Source organism: Cryptomeria japonica, chromosome 11, assembly GCF_030272615.1.
Source record: "Cryptomeria japonica chromosome 11, Sugi_1.0, whole genome shotgun sequence".
Taxonomy (NCBI): Eukaryota; Viridiplantae; Streptophyta; class Pinopsida; order Cupressales; family Cupressaceae; genus Cryptomeria; species Cryptomeria japonica.
In genome coordinates, this window is record NC_081415.1 from 327,202,930 (window position 1) to 327,222,118 (window position 19,189).

At 37.0% G+C, this 19,189-nt stretch overlaps 1 protein-coding gene across 2 annotated transcripts in view; it reads right to left on the reverse strand.

The window, feature by feature from the left end:
* Nucleotides 1-4,269: 4,269 nt before the first annotated feature.
* Nucleotides 4,270-19,189, reverse strand: part of LOC131065057 (uncharacterized) — a 73,193-nt gene continuing 58,273 nt past the window's right edge. Inside the window, exon 2 of one of the 2 annotated variants that reach the window (XM_057999446.2) lies at nucleotides 4,270-4,386. In XM_057999446.2, coding sequence (XP_057855429.1) covers nucleotides 4,331-4,386 — 56 coding nt within the window. In that variant the 3' untranslated portion in view covers nucleotides 4,270-4,330. Of the gene's footprint in view, nucleotides 4,387-4,873; nucleotides 5,206-19,189 lie in introns of those variants that run through there. The other variant, XM_057999447.2, reaches the window with a different exon arrangement.

Genomic DNA, 19,189 nt, shown 5'->3' on the forward strand with positions numbered 1-19,189 from the left:
TTTTCTAGAAATTGTATTGAATTCTTGCATGTATTCTAAGATTATAAACAAGTAGGGATTTATGTTGTTGAACTCATAAGAAAATTAGTCTAATTATATCTTTGTTTATACCTTGTCAAAAAAATCAATTTATTGTTTCCAAAACCTTATAATGGTTGAATTTTTTATCTAGGTTAAAAGCTCTGTCAAATCCAATGCCATGACAGGATGTTCTTGGTGGACTACAGTGCAGGAGCACTAGCGTTCTCAAGTGCACTGTAGTTCTGAGAGTTGCAGGTGTCCTGAAACTTGAAAGGTGTTTGGAAATCGATAGGTGCCCAAAAGTGCATTATATTCCTGAAAGTGCATAATAGTTTTACTTTATTTCTAAAAGTTGCACTCTATTCTGGGATATCTGCCAATATGTGTTTTAAAGGTAAGGAAGGGCAGAAACTAGTAGATACTTCTGTGTGAATTTCTTGTATAAGAAGATTAAGATGGTTGTCCTATATTGGGTGCATGTGAATATAGCGTGGGGTGGTATTGTACTAACTTGGTTGTGTTAAACTTCTTATGTTATGTGGTGTTATGTAAGTGTAAATGAAAGTGTATTTGATGGTTCTCTTCACCCAGAATCTTCTTAAGGCTGCAAGTACCTTGGTAACCGTGTAGGTACTAGAATTAGTTTAGATTGAGAGGATATGGGCATCTTACAGGTGATTCCAACTAAACTCACTTTCTCCACACCATTGTCTAGCACATTAGAAGACAATCTCCTCTTAAGCTAAAACTGCAAGAGATTTGGAGTTGCTCTTTTCACCATAAACTCGCATCACATGTTCTAGTGCTCTATATTGGGCAAGGGCTTCATAGATTGTGAGGATACACAAACTATGTTCCCCATCAAATCACTAGAAGTAAGAGATATATGTTGAAGACCTAAGGCCTGACTTGGTTAACCATATCACCCGATGGTGGCGTGCTCTATGTTTTTCTATCGGTCAAGCTTTGGTTATCCACAGTTGTGTACAGATATACCTTACCATTAGGAAATAAATACCTGGATGTGGTATGGGACTTTAAGGCAAATGCCTCGACATGTTCTTTGTGGTTGTGTTCATGTGCTTTTGTCTTGTTGGTCATGTTTTTTCCTCTTTGGTATGTTCTATGCTTATGTGTGTTTTATGGTAGCGGTGGTGTGTTACAATTTGTTGTGCAATTCTTAATTGTCTTGTAAATTTTTCTTTGGCATATGTAGTTGTTGTGAATGTGTACTGTGAACCTTGTTTACATGTGTTTGTGTGCTTATGATCTATGGTGTCATATGTATGCATATGTATTAACAAAGGAATGAACCAAATAAGATATTCACTAGTGTCATAATGTACTACACTTCTGATTATGAATGGATACTTCTTTGTCTTGACTAATAGTTGAGAAGGAAAGGGACATCCTCATAGTGGATTCAATGCCTTCCCCAATTGGCGACAATAGCATGAAGGGGTCCTGAAGATTTGAATGAAAAGACGTATTACATGCTATTTATATTACTATTTGTAAGACCACTTGTGTATGTGGCAAATTGACCTTTGGCCTAATGTATTCTTCTATAGTACTTTAAAAGGGGTTGTAGTTCTTGACCCATTGTATAGATGCCTATGAAGTACTTGATGGTACTCAATATCGTATTTTATGATTGTACTATATGTATGGCAGATATTATTCATTGTTCTGTTCTTATATTACTTGCATAGTTTTGCACAATGATGTAATAATTGTATATGTGAAGAAAAAAGTTATTGTCATAATTTTGGCATTGTTACATTAAATTGCACATTGCATAATACATTACTACTTAGTAACACACTACGAGTACATGTCCAAACCTCAAAATGTATTATTATCTAACCTTCGAAGTACAAAGCAATAAAAAATAGAGTGAACCAATGACTTGCTGCTCCATGTGCTCTACACTAAGCGTCACGAGTCCTAATTATGAAGTGCTAGGGATAGAGCATCTCCTAATTTAATTAATCTCCTTAAGATCAATCACAACTTCACCCATGATATTAAGATCTTCATCATCAAATTGAGGATTCACCTCATCATTTGTGATCCATTCCGAATTTGGATCGATCTCATCAAACTCAATCAGTTAATCTTCCTTGACATTACTTGATATTGTCAAAAAATCCAATTCCAAGCCCTTACCATAATACTTATCATTGTCCTTATTATCATTATTTTTTCCCTTGATCCAAATCAAAGTTTCTAACCACCCTTCACACCACACTTTTACACTTAAACCCAAACCCAAACCCAATCATTAAAAACCTATCCCCTATTTTCAACCACCCCTTGCCCTCCATGTAAGCAAGCACATGCCACAAGCAACTTGTTGATGTATTCCCAAACCTGTGCAATATCATCTGCAAGTTGGTGCTTATGCGGTCCCTCATCCAATCTTGGTGGTGAACTTGTTCATGGCTTTGACACTAGATTCAGAAAATGAGCATTATATGCTCTCAATTCCCTATTTTTGCCTTCAGCTTTGTTTTCACTTCGCCATCCTTTTTTAATATTTCTTTGGCAAATTCAATAGCAAAGTGCAACAAGTCAATATTCTCCTTCCTACTTATTGATCCTAGGTTGTCCTCCTAAAACTGAAAATTAACAACCTATACATTTTGAGTGTTTGTATCAATAGAAGGAATAGTGATTTCAGAAATAATGTGCCCTTCCTCATTCTTCTTTAATCTTGTTTGTCTTTTCTTTTGTGATAATGCTAGACACTTCACTCAAGTGTTAAGTGTCAATGCAACTACCACTCTTGTTTTCTTGTTAAAAGTTTCTTGGGTCCATTTTGCATTACTTGTGCTTGGACTCAAAACCTCTACCTTCATAGCTGTAATTTCTTCACTAGGCTCAATAGTTGGATGCCATAACCCCGCCAGTCTATGAGATCAATGTAGCATAAAGAAATAAAACCTAGGCGATTCTATGAGGAGCCAACCAAGGCAAAGGGAATTTAAAAACAAACTAAATAAAACCTAGGTGATTCTATAAGGAGCCAACCAAGGCAAAGGGAATTTGAAAATAAAGGGGGCAGCGATTCAATAAGGAGTCAGCTAAGAAGCCTTTAGGGACAGCAATTTCCAAAGGACATACAAATGAAATTAATTAAAAGCTGAAGCAGTGATTAGTTAGGAGAAGGTTTAACTTTTGCAAAGGGGCAGCAATATTGAAGGGGTGTTCCCTCAAGTGGAAGATATAAAAAGGGAGACATTTCATCATCCAAGGCATCAAGTGAGAACTGGAATATAAGACATCAATATGGAATAGAGATTGATTGCAGAAAATAATAATATACAGAAAAACAATTGGTGGCAGCCATTTAAGAATGAGCTTATTATTTCATCATAGAGGTATTGAATTTATTTAATCTAGCAAATTCCTTGAAAAATCAGGTCTTGAATTTGTTAAGTGTCTTGAAAATAGGAAGGATAGCCAGCCTTCTGAGTTCACCAGAGATGAAGGATGACCAGCCTATCATGCTCGTATCAAGTTGGACAAAAGGTGGGACGGACGGCCAGCCTCCCATGCTTTTGAAATAGGAGATGGAAGGACGGCCAGCCTTTCATGCTCTTGGACTTGATCAAGGAGGACAGCCAGCCTCCAAGGTGAATTGAGGGATATAAGGGCAACCAACCTTCCATGCTCTCAGCAAGTCAAAGATGGCCAGCCCTGGGAATTGCTGGTTTGCAAGCATTTCCAAGAAATTCATGATGTAATTTGCTATAAGGAATATCCTATGATGTGTAGATTCAAATATTAATGATGCTATGATTTATTGATCTAAATATTATGATGCTTTGATGTACATATTTGAATATTATTATAGTTTTGTTACTTAAGATTACTAATATCAGCTTTTAGTGATAAATTAGTGTAATGTCCCTTTTTGGGATATTCCTGATTTTAGGCCTGCAAACAATATTGGTCAGCAATATTAGCAACACAAGCCCCCAAATGAAGAGGCATTTGGGCCAGTAAGCATGCCATAATGACTCCAAGAACGCTTATTCACTAGAATACCAATAGGTATGACCCCAGTTTCTGCAGTAGATTTCCTTGGGGCTTGCATATACATTCCACCCCTAATAAATCGCCACATCAACATAAATCATCAATCTCAATCGTAGGATGCAAAACAATCCCACACCAACCTCATAGTAATGGGAGACTTCAATTCCATCAAAACCACCTCAAAAAGGAAAGGAAGCCTCCTGTTCAATCAAAAAACTGAATTTCTGAACTATCTGGAGACAAAAATTGATTCGGTTGAAATCAATCATAACCAAGGATCCCACAGCTGGTATAAGAGGATAAAAGGCAACTGGTAGATAGCTGAAAAGATAAACAACATTTCTGTCAGACGTGAATGCAACCAAAAAAGAATGTAGCAGCATACATCCACAATGACACCGGTGATCATTGGGTGATAATTCTAAGTGTCAAATGTACAACATAAGCAAACAAAAAATCCTTCAAATTCGAGAAAATGTGTCTCACGCAAAGATTTTGCTTCTCATGTCTAAAAATAATGCCAAACTACACCACAACTCCTGGCCTTTCAAATAATGAAAATCACAGAAAAATTAAAACACGTCAAAGCTCAGATCAAGCTCTAGCATTGCACAAATTGTCTGTCTTCAAAAAAATTATGTGAATCAAGGCCAAACTCCTAGACATCCAAATCCACATAAGAGATAATGAATTCACAAGATACATAGAAAGACAAGAGCAACAAGTAATCTTCAGTTATCCACCCAGCAACAAAAGGAAGATATGCAATGGCATTAAAGAGAAAGAGAACAATGGATCAGACTAGGGATTCAATATCAAATACTTTCACACTTTAACTCCAAACAAAAGGTATTTTAATACAACACAGTTTGCAAAATACTTCTAGGGATTATATTATTTTCATGAGGAGCTTCTGAAATTTGTCATGGAACTCTTTCAAGGAACTCTCTCTGAGCTACCAAACTCAGCTCATCAACAAATGGTTAGATATACAATTCTTCAGCACACTCCAACATAGATTTCCAAAGCAGAAAATTAAACCTTATGCAACTCATTGCAAAAGAGGAAGTGAAGAGCATAGTTTTCTCCTTCAACCTAAACAAAGCCCAAGGGCTTGATGGGTTCACTGCTCTTTCTTACCTGCAATTTTGGGACACAATCAAAGGTTAACTACTACCAATAGTCAAAGGATCATGCAAAAACAAACAAATGCTTAAACTGTAGTGTCCCTTCCTAAGTTAAACCCAAAGAAAACGATTTTATGTTATTTATTATTAGTTTTTTTGTTTATCTTTTTATAATAAAGAACTGAAGTATGACTGTAAATAGACCCTTCTGCAATTAATATTTTACCAGAAAAAATAACAATCAGAAATTACTTCCCAAATTAATTATGATTTAAATATATAAACCATGATCCAAATATTAATAAAGTGTTCAGATCCTAAGTATCTTTAATTTATACCAATAACCAGCAATATATATAAAATGAACATTAAATGCAACTATTAAATTTTCTTTTATTGTTTTATTTTGAAAAGTCCTTTAACTGTAGCAATTAATTCCTATGGATCAGATAAGATTGCAATAGTAATATTGCTTTAACCTGCAATAATAAGACCTGTACGGCAGTCCTTTCTGCTGTTATTTAGTATTAATAATTGAAAACAGGAAATAATTTATTCAAAGCTAAGCATTGAAAGATAATAGTATATCAACAAAACAATATTAAATCTATAACAATTGATATAGCAATTTATGAATATAATTTGTCAAGTATGAAATTCAAACTCTCAATAATGTCACTGATATAGACATTTGCTTGCAAAACTAATTAATCTCTGGCTGATGCACAATTGCAATCCTTGTGTAGAATTGCCCAATTTGGACATGAAGGTTTTAATCCTTAAATCCTAAAGATTCTCCAAAGGGTTTTCATCCTCCAAAAATTGCAAACCAAGGATGTCCATCCTTTAATGCAAATTTGAAATCTGAAAATTGAAAATAATGAAGATGAACAATGATAATCAATAATGAAAACCTTGACTGGGATTCTTCCCATGGTGTGTTGGTTAAGTGGTGGTGGTGTTGTAACCACCAAGGTTCAAACCCCCGCTGGGCCTTGTGATCGCAGGCTTGTGCCTTTGCTAATCTGTTGTGATCGCAGGCTTGTGCCTTTGCTAATCTGTTGTGATCGCAGGTTTGAGCCTCAGCTTTATTAATTAGGGATGAGATCCCCCGTTTGAGACCTCACCGGTTCATAGCTCCAGGTCAAAAGTGATTCATGTGAAACTGGAGGGTGTGCCGTGCCAACGTCACCAATCACGTTAAAAAGTTTACCAGGCACTTTAAAAAAAGAATAATGAACTTTGACTTCTCTTTTATAGACACTTTGCCTTGGGCCCTTTATTTATTTTGATTTTTTTCCCTCCGAGTATTTTAAAAATACTTTGAAATTATATCCAAGAACCCATTTTTAATTTTTAATTTAAATAAAGTGTTGAGAGCATTTTTTAAATAATATTCAAATGACCTTTTCAAAAATTCAAAAATGAGGTAATTGGGCCCACATTATATACATATGTGTACATATTCATGTGTGTGTATATAATTTTGAAAGAGGGACATGACACAAACAGATCAACAACACTATAATTCTAATTCCTATAAAGACTCAAGCCCACATGATGGAAATGCACAAACCAATTGTACAACAAAATGCTATGTAAGATAATCTTGAAAATTATTGCTTAATGCCTGAAAACTCTCATACTCAACCTCTGTGTGTATATGTGTATATGTGTATACACGTCTACGTATGTCTATGTATATGCATGTGTATATTTACAACCTAATATCAAGTGTAATTAACCAATGTCCTAGCAAGGAAAACTACAGACAAAATCACCTCAGTTCAAGAAATTCTGCATCCCTAAAAATCAAAAATGGCACACAGTTCTGATCAACTCGGACATCTCCAAAACCTTTGACAGATACAAAAATTTGGCTTCAACTAACAGGTCGGCTAATGAATCTATAGTTGTATAAGGACCCCATGTTCATTCTCACCATCAATGGAGAAAAATGAAAGCCATTTTAGTCCACGAGAGGATTAAGACAAGATTATCCTCTAAGTCCAGCCTATTTTATTTCAAATGAGTGAAACTCATTCCTGTGTGATATAAGAAGCAAAAGAAAACAGAAAACTACATGAAATGCCAGCTATAGAGAGAGGGCAAGATTCTCCTACTTTAATTTTGCAAATAGTAACTACACCCTTCCCTATGGAATGTATCAATTATGAACTAGTTGACTTCTGGCAAACTTTAAATTGGACTTGGACTTGGTTGTAATCAGCCTAATTGGGATTATGCACACACCATAGCCAAATTATGCTATATATAGGAGCTGGTGGTTTTCTCATCTTATTGTAAGAATTTTGGAGGTTGCCCTCTTGAAGTGACTCAATCTGATATTAATTATTCTCATTATGTATTCATTCCAAGTACGTAGGACATTTTGGGATGAGGGAACAAGGACGAAATGTCCACACTTCCCCTTTTTTCTGCAGATTTTTAAGGCATCCCAAGGATGCCCCCTCACCAAAGGGGAAAGTCTCCTAAGAATGTTCCCTAAGAGGTAACATTTCTGTGATGTCCCAGGGATGTCCTAATGACTCTCATGGGCAAACAACTTTAGGTCACTCAAAGTGGGAAAAAAATCAAGCTACAAAAAACTGTAATTTTACTTTTTCTCTTATCAATGTTAATCCAATCACCCTGTTGACGCAAAGAAAGGATTCTACAACAGACTTTTGGTAGCTTCAACAAACCTTTCATCAATGAGCTCTTGCTCATAAATGGTGAGATTGAGTTAATGTAGCACTGTTAAGAGACCAATGTAAGCTTCTATATATCTGTTATATCTTGGGTGCCATCACCAATTATGGTAACAACTTTTGCACAATTCATATTGTGTGTGCTTTGACATCTGAATTCAGTTATAGAGAGCATACCTTGCTATCTATAACCAAAGTTATATATCAGTGTTCCATGGCCGTTGGGGATAGGGGGACGAGGGGAAACGAGGACGGGGGGACAAAGGGCCTAAGTTTGGGGACAGTGAGGGGAGGGTGGCGGGGTGGTGGTGCTGAAGTTATACATAAACTTATAGTACTTGAAAAACTAGTTGTAAAAAGATGTATAACAGTATAAGAATTACATTTCAAATGAAACTACAGCAAATTAGTAAAATTATAAAATAGCAAAATTTGAAATACTAAATCTAAATACGAAGATTTCTTGAATGTTAATTACTAAGTAAAATTTGACAAATGAAATTGTCAAACTGGAGATTTCTATTATATCGAAAATATGAATATCTGATATCACAAAGTCTATAAAGATGATTACATGATACATCATTACAATGAGTAGCAAATAGCAATAGCAATACAAAAGACAAAATGCCAAAATGTCAAAACTCAAAATGTAGTGAAGGAAGCCTTCTAATCATCTACAAACTCCTCATCACTGGATCTACTGGACTCCTCACAATCAAGATCCCTCAAGCTAACATCAACCAGCCCTACATCTGTAGTGGTAGGATCATCCTCATCAACCTGTGATGGCTCCTCTGGCTCTACATCCCATCATGCCGCTAGAATCTCTTTGTACACAAGTATTTTGCAGTCAATGAGACGCAAAGCACTATGTACAGCCACAAGCTTCTCTACTCTCTTTGAGGTAAATCCGTTCCTCTTAAGAAAGTGGATGAAGCTATACGTAGACTAGTTCCTCTCAGCAACTGAAAAGCTAGAAACCTGGAATAGCATACAGATAGCTAGAGTGGTAGTCAAAGATTTCTGACCATGACAATTCCACCACAAAAGTGGGTCATCCTATGCCATAGTTTTTATATCCATCTCTGTCGCATCTGAATAACCCCGAACAGTGGCAAATTTTGTCCACTTAGTGCAAATTATGTTGGCATCTCTAGAATCATACATCTTCTCTATGCACTTAAAGAACCCTGTCTTCACCTCACCATCTTGAATCGGTGTAACTCTACCCATCCTAGCCTTGTACCACTTAGGATTCAAGGCATAGGCAGCCATATGCAAGGGAGTGTTGAGCTTGTCCCATCTGTGCTAAATGATTGGCTGAAAGTGCTCATTGTAGAATGTTAAAGTAGGGTCTTTCACTCGCTCAACAGCCCTCATCTGGTCAAGCATAGAATCGATGCACTCATACACCTCTCCAAGGTTAGGTGCATCCCCATCCCCATATCTGATGACCTAGAAAACTGGAGCAATGATGGAGACAATGTATTTTGCATCAGTCCAAAACACATCACTCTTCACTATCTCCTTCACACCCTTCTCCCCTGCTCTGTCTTGGCGTCGGCCCACCTATTCCACTCTACTATCATAACCATGAGTTGCAATGCCTCTTGCAACTCAATCATTCTCTCCAAGAGAGTGAAATAAGATGCATATCTGACCTCAACTGGTTTCAAGAACTCCTTCGAGAAGGTCCTAAAGAGTGCATGTGAAGTGTGGTGGTTGCATATAAACATCTCCACATCTCTCGCATCATTGACCACACCTCTAATCTAGTCAATCTTCCCCATGTCCTTGAGTGCATTGTTCATGGCATGCACACAACAAGGAGTCCACCAAATATGTCTATAGGCTGCCTCAATAAGTTTCCCTGCTGCTCTACACACATGGGCTACATTTGTCACTACTTGGACCACATTTTGTGGCCCAACCTCCTCAATAGCCTCCCTGAGGACCTCAAATTGAAAATCAGCATCTTTGCAATGCCCTATACAATCAACTACTCAGAGAAAGTATGGGCCCTTTGCACATGTGAACATGATGTCGATGAGTGAACAATGGCTAATCTCCGTCCACCCATCCATAACTATGTTGCATCCAGAGGCTACCCAACATGCCTTTATCTTCTCCATCAAAACATTGATCTTGGAATAGCTCTTCTCCAGGATCAACGTCCTCAATTTGGTCTCACCCGGTGGCACATATGATGGTCCTCCCTTTGCCACCATCGACATCATCTCCCTATAATAAGGAGACCGAGCTACATGAAATGGGATGCCATTGGCAAAGAACCTGCCAATGGAATCATCTATATCATCCTTCAGCTGCACATTGAACAAATCAGCTATGGGGTTACTTTGTATCTTGTGTTTCTCTGTCCCCTTACCCTCTTGTGATTGGGCCATGGCACTGGAAGTGGAAGTGGATGAAGGTCTAGATATCATTCCTCTTGTCTGCAATGTATGAGAAGAAGTATGTTGCACTTGCTGGCTCTGCTGAAGGGCAGCCCTAGCAAACAAAGTAGTAGGGACTACAACTGCAATGTCATCTGGAATGCCCCAAAATTTGTTGATCATAATTTTGTATTGTATGTTTTTAGGTTCTTCAAAAAAGCGACATAGATCCACACCTTTTCCTCTCCAAAAAAGGAAGTGTGCATTCACTAGAGTGATGCTACCAAACTATGTAAGACCACAAATGTTGCATTGCAACTTCCTTGTTCCCCCACTTGTCCCTGATGTGCCTTGTATTTTTTAAACAAAATTTTTTAGAGGAGATTTAGGATCGTAAAGACCCCTAGCATACTATGCCAATAATTGTAAAGAGCAACCTGTACTAGCTGGTGCACTTGCCATGGAACTAGATTGAGCTCCAGAATCAGCCCCATGGTCACCTCTCTCAGCCTTAGGTTCATAATCTGAATCATTTCAACTATGTGAATGGATTTCCAGCTCATCCTCACTCATGTCATGAGAGCTCATTGTGATAGTGACACTGCATTTCACAAAATAAAAATAAAAATAAATTCAATAAGCATGTAATTTCAGCCTAGTTTAACAAATAATAAATTTGAAATTTCAATTTTGAAAACAAAATTGAAAATTGAAAATTTGATGTTGAATCTTGAGGGCAAAATGATGAATGACTCATTCATCATTTTGCCCTCAAGATTCAACATCAAATTTGATTTTGAAATGAATAAAAAAAAAACAAGTTTAAAGAACAAAAAAATTGAAAATCAGAAAATAAAACAAACAAAAAACAAGAAATAACCTACCTTGTGCTTGAAAAATCTCTCCAAAATGTTGTAGAATCCTCTTCCTCCTCTTCTTCATGCTCCTTCTCGCTCCTCTTACACTTGCACTCACTCTTTTCTAAGTTTTTTCTCCTATTCAACTAGCTGGTAAAAAAAAATCAGAACTAGAAATGTGAATGAAATCAATAGTTTCAGGGGTTTTGTATTGCATTGGGGGAGGGGTGGGGCCCACATCAAATTAGGGTTACCCCCAAAAATCGCTCAAAATAAAAAAAATACAAATTTTAAACGCTTTTTGACGTGTTCGGACAGGGAACTCTTATACATCTCCCCACTCCTCGAGAGACACCTGGACGTCTCCCAAGGAGTCTTCTCCAAGACTCCTTACAAACGTCGAGACATCTCCACGTCTCCAGCGGCGCACCGGTGGTGGTGGTGGGACGGCGGGGGACACCACATCCCCGTCTCCCCGTCTCAACGACACGGGCCTGAGAGGGGGGGGGGGACGCGAATACATAAGTCATGCATAAATGCATTAAAACTTTGGTTACAAATAGCAAGCCATGCTCTCCGTAACTGAAAATATGTGGTGTCCAAGAGAAAATATGAGAATAAAAATATTTGAAGGGTGTAAGGAATGTGTGTGGTGTGTGTGCTTTGAAGACAATCAATATATATACACTTGACTTTAAGAAGGTTGTCAATAAGACTATCATATCAAATTTGAAGGGAGGAATGTATAGATCTATAAAAGCTTTGTAATAGACAAAGCTATGAAACATTTTTTGAGCAGATAAAAAGAAAGAGAAACATGAAGTGTAATTCTCATTTATTCTAGAAAGCAGTATGTGTAATGTATGAAAAGCATATGAGCAGATTTGTGAGGAAAAATATTGATATACTTAGTGATAAAATTGAAGGAAGATGTTGACAAGGATTGGATCAGATTTATGAAAGAGAAGTGTGCATGATAGTGATCAGAATTGGATGGAAGATTGATATTTGATTGTGGATCAGATTTTTTTTTGGAGCAGAGTTGTGAAAGAAAGTTGTGATCAGATTTATGAGAGAAGTTTATTGTGTGAACTTTGATCAAGGACATTATATGGTGTCTGATCAGATTTGGGTGAAGGAGTAAATCATATCAGTCATTGAAGAATTTGTAGGTTGGTTCCCATCAAATAAGAGATTGGTGCCTCTTGCTAAGTTGGTGCTCAGTTGTGGGAGTTGGTGCTTCCAGTGGGTTGGTGCCTACAAATTCAGAAGAGGGAGTTGGTGCTTCCAGTAGGTTGTTGCCTACAAATCCAGAAGTGTGAGTTGGTGCTCACAAAATAACTTAGGGGTTCGTGCCTCTAGTAGGTTGGTGCCTACAAACATTCTAAAAGAAGAAATATAAAAGTATTAATTTGTCATCATTTTTCCCATTACGGTTTCCACGTATATCTTGTGTTTTATATTGAGAAAGGGTGTCTCAAACTTATTGGTTGAAATCTCAAACAAATGGCACTTGGTCTCTGAAATGAGCAGTTCAGTGCGGATAACTTGTGTGTTATTGATCATCTTCAAAGAGAACTGAATAACCTTCGTGTTATTGATACAGTAGTTGATAACCTCCATGTTATGCACTCGCCTAGAGAAGCAATGATTTCGGTATAGCATCTGGGTTCGGTAAGACTCTACCAGGTAGTTTGGAGAAGTCACTCCTCTTATCGATGTCGGAGAGACAGTTGATGTGTCTTGACGACATGAAGTGGTATATCGGTATAACTTGTAGTTTCGGTATGTCTCCCACACCAGTCAACCGAAGTTATGCTGCTACACCGACAAGCCCGAGTTCGATATAGCTTTGGCGAAGACAAAGATTTCGGTGTAGCTTGGGGTTTCGGTAAAATTGTCTGAAGGAGGTAACGAAAGTCTCACTTTGCAGCGATAAAGACTATATCGGTATTTTGGTTTCGTTGCAGTTTTGATTTGTTCAGTATCGCGCAAAAGTGTTATCGATCGAACTCAAGTTTTCGATAGCCAAAGTCACCTTTCTGACAAAATGCGATCAGACGATAAGAGACTTGTAAGGGGCCCACTATCGAGGATCAGAGATCGGATGGAACAAAGCATGGTGACAATGAGAACTAGTGAGTTACACTTCCATCGGGTGGCGATATGCCGATATGCTTTGAGATGGTCTTGGTGGGGACCACGATGGACTCGTTTTGACTTGTCGAGTTGTCTGCTAACGATTGGTGGAAACTAGAACGACTCAGAGGAAGCGATGGCGACAACATGCGTGTTATTGGCATTCTGAGAAGTTCGACAATTGGAAGATGGAGTAACCGAAACGAACTATTTTTCAACAGAGACATATAAAAACGTCTGGAAAACAGTTGCAAGTGGTTGGATCGTGTGGTGATGATTTCTATCATTGTGCAAAAAGAGGATTGTAGCAATCGATTGGTAATTCTGAAAAAACTGAATTGAAAAGCCGATTAAGATTGTAATCTTCTAGACTGCTCCCTGAACAGAGATCAGATCAAAGGTCTGGAACTTGTATGTAATTGTTTTACTGTAATACAAGGGATTACTTTGGTGTGTGGGTTTTTCTCTCGTAAGGGTTTTCCCACGTGAAAGCTGGCGTACATCTCTGTGTTTGTGTTTTTCATGTTGCTCTGTTTATCTTGTATTGTGTATCTTAGTTGTTGTAATTCGAATTGAAACACTCATCTACTTTACTTCTCTAAGAAATTGACATTAGGAAGGCGTTTTCCGCACTCTGCTTTCCTTACATTTTATTCGTGATGTTTGGTAGTTAGATCTCATGTGAATGATAATATACAATGAATATGTTTATGAGATAAGTTATACGCTTCTAATTAAAGTTGAAAAAGCAAAAGACTATTAATATACTAATTCACCCCCCCTCTCAGTATATTCGTGTGGTTTGCAATTGGTATCAGAGCAGGTTCCTTCTATTAAGCCTAACCGCTTGACGGTAGATTGTGTGAGCACATATGGGAAAAAGAAAAGGAAATAAGGGAAAAGGTAATACCAAGCAGAGTATTGATGGAAGTGCACCAAATGCAAGTAATAACATAGGAGCTAGCAAATGTGAAGAGGTGGCACTTGGAATACACAAGGCAATAGAAAATGATGCCGTGACAAATAGAGATGACCTTGTGAGTAAAAGAAAGGAAAAGATAAAAGGGGAAGAGAATCTTGAAATGAAGTTTAAAAAGATAATCCAAGCAATAGCTTGAACAGTGAAACGGATGCAAAGGAGCCCATTTTGATGGAAAGCTCGAAGAAGGATCCGACACATATGAAGAAGGAGAAGAACTATATGAGGCATGCGGTGAAGAAGAGGAAGTAGATCTTGAGGAAGAACTTCAATATGCATACAAACAAAATGAGAAACTAAAAAAGAGGATCACAAAACACAAGATGCAAATTCAAGAATTTTTTGAAGCCCTAGAAAAGTCAAACAAAAATTACTGAAGACCTAAACTAGAAGAGGCCAAATGAATTGAGGAAGTCATGAGAGACTAGTTCAAGGCAAAGGAATCGGATTGTGATAAACTAGAGCTTGAAATTGTCTCCTTAAGGAAGGAATTGGAGAAATCAATGGAATAATTGAATCAATGCTTAAAGTTTTGATACAAGAACCAAAAAATTAGAGGAATTTATCAACTCGCAAAGATCTCCATTTATCAAAACTGGTATTGGTTTTGTTGAAGATCAATCAAAAGAGGCTACACATTCTAAGCTTGCGGATCCACCACAAAAGGTAGATGAAGAAAAGTCAAGAAACTACATCAAGGCTCTCATGAATTCAACCAAGGACAACAAAAAGGAGGAGATCAAGAACAAGAAGAATACAATCCCACAAAAGACCAATCCACCTCCAAAGGAAAACAAGGATAATTTCAAAAGGCCCCTTCATCAAAGATGGCCATATATGACTAGGTTTCATCATTCCTTTAATGGCTATTGTCTTTTATGCAATAATTTTGGCCATAAAGCAAGAGATTGTAGGAAGCGTGCAAGAAAGTTTGGTTGGATTAGAATTTCTTATGGGTTCCCAAGTAGGAATTACAATTCATGTGCTCCTTTAGTGGATTATGATGTCATATGTTATAAATGCAACAACCTTGGTCATATTGCCCAGTTTTGTAGAAATGGTTTTGTAAAACCGCCTAGAAAGAGTAAGAAAGTCGATGCTCTTCCTAAACAAAAGAAAGAACCAACAAAATTCTGGAAAAGACAGAAAGATCCAGAAAAATAAAAAGAGGAGAAATCTATGCTTGTGCTTCATGCACAAGAGGTATCACTATGATCATAAGAAGTATGAAGTCGGGGGGGCTGATCATTGCACTACCTTTTCACCCCCATGGAGAAGACAACTCAATGGATGAAACTAAAAAAATATTAGAGGAAGAAAAGATAAGGTTGGAGATCTATGATTCTCGGTTCACTCACAATTGCAGTCAATGCGCATTTGGATTTCATGCTGGTAATAATTTTAATTCTGATGACTTTCCTGTGTGTGGAGATAGTGTAACTACAGCCTTGTGAAAGTTAGAAAAGAATGTGATCAGAATCTCCAGTCAATGGAATGTGACCAGAAAAGGATGAGCAGATTACTTTCAATCTTTATAAAGATTACATCGGTGCCGTTCTAAAAGTTTGTACATTGGATCATCTTATTGGTATTCTCAAGGGCTTCAGCTTGGAAACATCTAACGGTGGAAGTCTTCACCCAGTGAATGCATGAAGATTGCAGATTGTGTCTACGTAAGGAAAGATTCAAACAAAAAAATGATGGCATTGATATCAAGAGAGAAGTTTGTCACTCAAGCATATCAAAATACAAAAGATCAAGAAATGAAGAGAAAGGAGTATTCAAGCAAGGGGGAGCCTTAACAGGGGGAGCATCAAAGGAAGAATCACACCATGAAGGAAAGAAGTTGGTTACATCCCTTTGTCATTGATGTCAAAGGGAGAGAAATATAGAATGGGGGAGTGTTAAAAGAGATGAGAAAGAATATGTTGCCATCAATGACAGAGGGAGAGATTGTTGGAAATGTTGTCATTGATGTCAAGAAGGTAAGAAGACAATGTCATAGACATGTTGTCATTGATGTCAACAATATATATGTGGAAGTTATCATTTGTAGCAAATGAATATAGATGAGATTGTTGACAAAGATATCATCATAAATGTATGGAGAGCATATCGGCAATGAAGGACATAGATCACAGATAGATATACACATTAAGGAGCAGCGATGACTATAATAGTCTGAAGTAATAAGTGATGATCAATGCATGGGGTTTCCATTATGAAGACAGAAATCAAGGCTATATGTAGACGATAAAGATTATGATGGCAAAGTTCTACATTCTAATGGCTATGGTCTATAATGCAGCGGTTTGTTGTAGAAGAGAGGAATGTCATTAAGACAAATGACATTAAGACCGATGAGAGTAGCAAACTAAAGACAATGATATATATTTATATCAATGAAATTGCCCATGTATATTACAATAGTGTGATAAGCACACAGCTATATGATAAGACAGACTCATGAAGGTAATGCTTTGCATTTGTTGTCAAAGGTGAGAGGACATTATTGTCATTGATATCAGGATGAGTTGAAGGTTAAATTGTCATTAATGTCAACCAAAGACAATGTGCAGTGATTTCCAATTAGATATTAATTAGAGACTGTTGATATATAACAAAGAGAGCTGTGATCGTCTTAAGCAATTATATTGACACATATTAGTTTTGGCCGACTCTCATACAGCTATGGCAGTGCTTACATGACCAATATATGATCAATCATACAAAAGAAATTCACTTTTAGTAGCTATATATTAATATCAGAAATTAATGATAAAAAGAGGGAATATAATGGCAGTAATTATGTTTTGATTTGATGCTATGAACAGAAACCATTATTAATATTAAGGCAGAAATTTATATTACAAAAAGCAGCGATTTGTTATCCTAAAAAGGCTGCAAATATAAAAGACAAAAAATGAATAAAACAAACAGAGAATAAGACAAAATAAGGCACATGAGACAATATTGGAAATAAGGCAAATTGAAAAATGTGCGATTAAGTAAAAATAGAAGGCTACAATCACTTTGTCTTATGAATAAAGACAAAAGTGTTTTATTGAATGACAAAAATTTGTCTTATCCAAAAGGCAATGAAATGGTGCGATCAGCATATGAAGAGATACAGTTTGAATAAGACAAAAGTTGTTATGAGATAACAAAAAGGTGCAATTCAAACCTTAAGATGTAGAGATGAGATTTTATTGTAATTACCAAAAGCTGTAATTTCCTTCATAACATTAAGAAAAGAATTTGTTGTCTATTCTTGAAAAGGTGAGATCATGTTTAAAGAGAAACAATTTGACTAAAAGTTAATAAAAGCAATCTGATCTATTAAAGACAACCATTGGTTGTTGAAAAGTCACAACCCTTTTATGAAAGGTTATATCAAAGATATAAAAGGGAGATTATATTCATGTTTGAAGGATGTAAGGAATGTGCGTGGTGTGTGTGCTTTGAAGACAAACAGCATATATATACTTGATTTTAAGAAGGCTGTCAATGAGACCATCATATCAGATTTGAAAGGAGGAATGTACAGATCTACAAAAGCTTTGTAATAGACAGAGCTATGAAGCATTTTTTGAGCAGATATTAAGAAAGAGAAACATGAAGTGTAATTCTCATTTATTCTAGAAAGAAGTATGTGTAATGTATGAAAAGTATATGAGCAGATTTGTGAGGAAAAATATTGATATACTTAGTGATAAAATTGAAGGAAGATGTTGACAAGGATTGGATCAGATTTATGAAAGAGAAGTGTGCATGATAGTGATCAGAATTGGAAGGATGATTGATATTTGATTGTGGATCAGATTTTTTTTTGGAGCAGAGTTGTGAAAGAAAGTTGTGATCAGATTTATGAGAAAAGTTTATTGTTTGAACTTTGATCAAGGACATTATATGGTGTGTGATCAGATTTGGGTGAAGGAGTAAATCATATCAGTCATTGAAGAATTACTAGGTTGGTGCCCATCAAATAAGAGATTGGTGCTCAGTTGTGGGAGTTGGTGCCTACAAATTCAGAAGTGGGAGTTGGTGCTTCCAATGGGTTGGTGCTCACACACTAACTTAGGGGTTGGTGTCTCTAGTAGGTTGGTGCCTACAAACATTGTAAAAGAAGAAATATAAAAGCATTAATTTGTCGTGGTTTTTCCCATTAGGGTGTCCACGTTGTTGACTTTCTGGGTTGTGCTTGTTCACCGTAGGCAAACATCAGATTGTTGCCTTCCCAACCATAGACGATAAGGTCTTATCGTCACCCCCAAGCACAAGTTCGCTTATTGCGAATTGCATGTGTTCATTGTATATGAAAGACTACAAGACAATTGAATATATATGAGGTAAGGCTACCTAAAAGACCTCAAGTCGGCCTTACTGATTTGACGCCAAGAATAGGGTCAGTCCTATTTAATTACAAGTTACTTATTTAGGGGCAGACCAATACCTTTATATTAAACATATAAGTTGTGCATTTTATGGAGAATTGCTAAGGCCGAAAGGCCAATTAGCAATTCCAAGACTAGGTCGGCCCTCGCTAGGGATCCGACCTAGCTACATGTCAACACTCCCTCTTAGCTAGGGAGGATACTTCCAAATAAGCAAGTCACATCATGGCTGCTCCCATGAAAACCAATTGACGTTCTACATCATGAAATGATATGCATCGTGTAATCCACATCTATGATATTCATCAAGCATACCTGAATCAGAAAAATACATCATGGACTTCTTTCATGCTATCCATCTTGCATTGCCCGCAGAGGATGGATCCAAAATCTTACTATGCACACTTGCAAAAAAAAGTGAGTATGCATACAAATATATAAATACACATCATGGACTTCTTCCATGATATCCATCTTGCATTGCCCGCAGAGGATGGATCCACCTTGCATTGCCCGCAGAG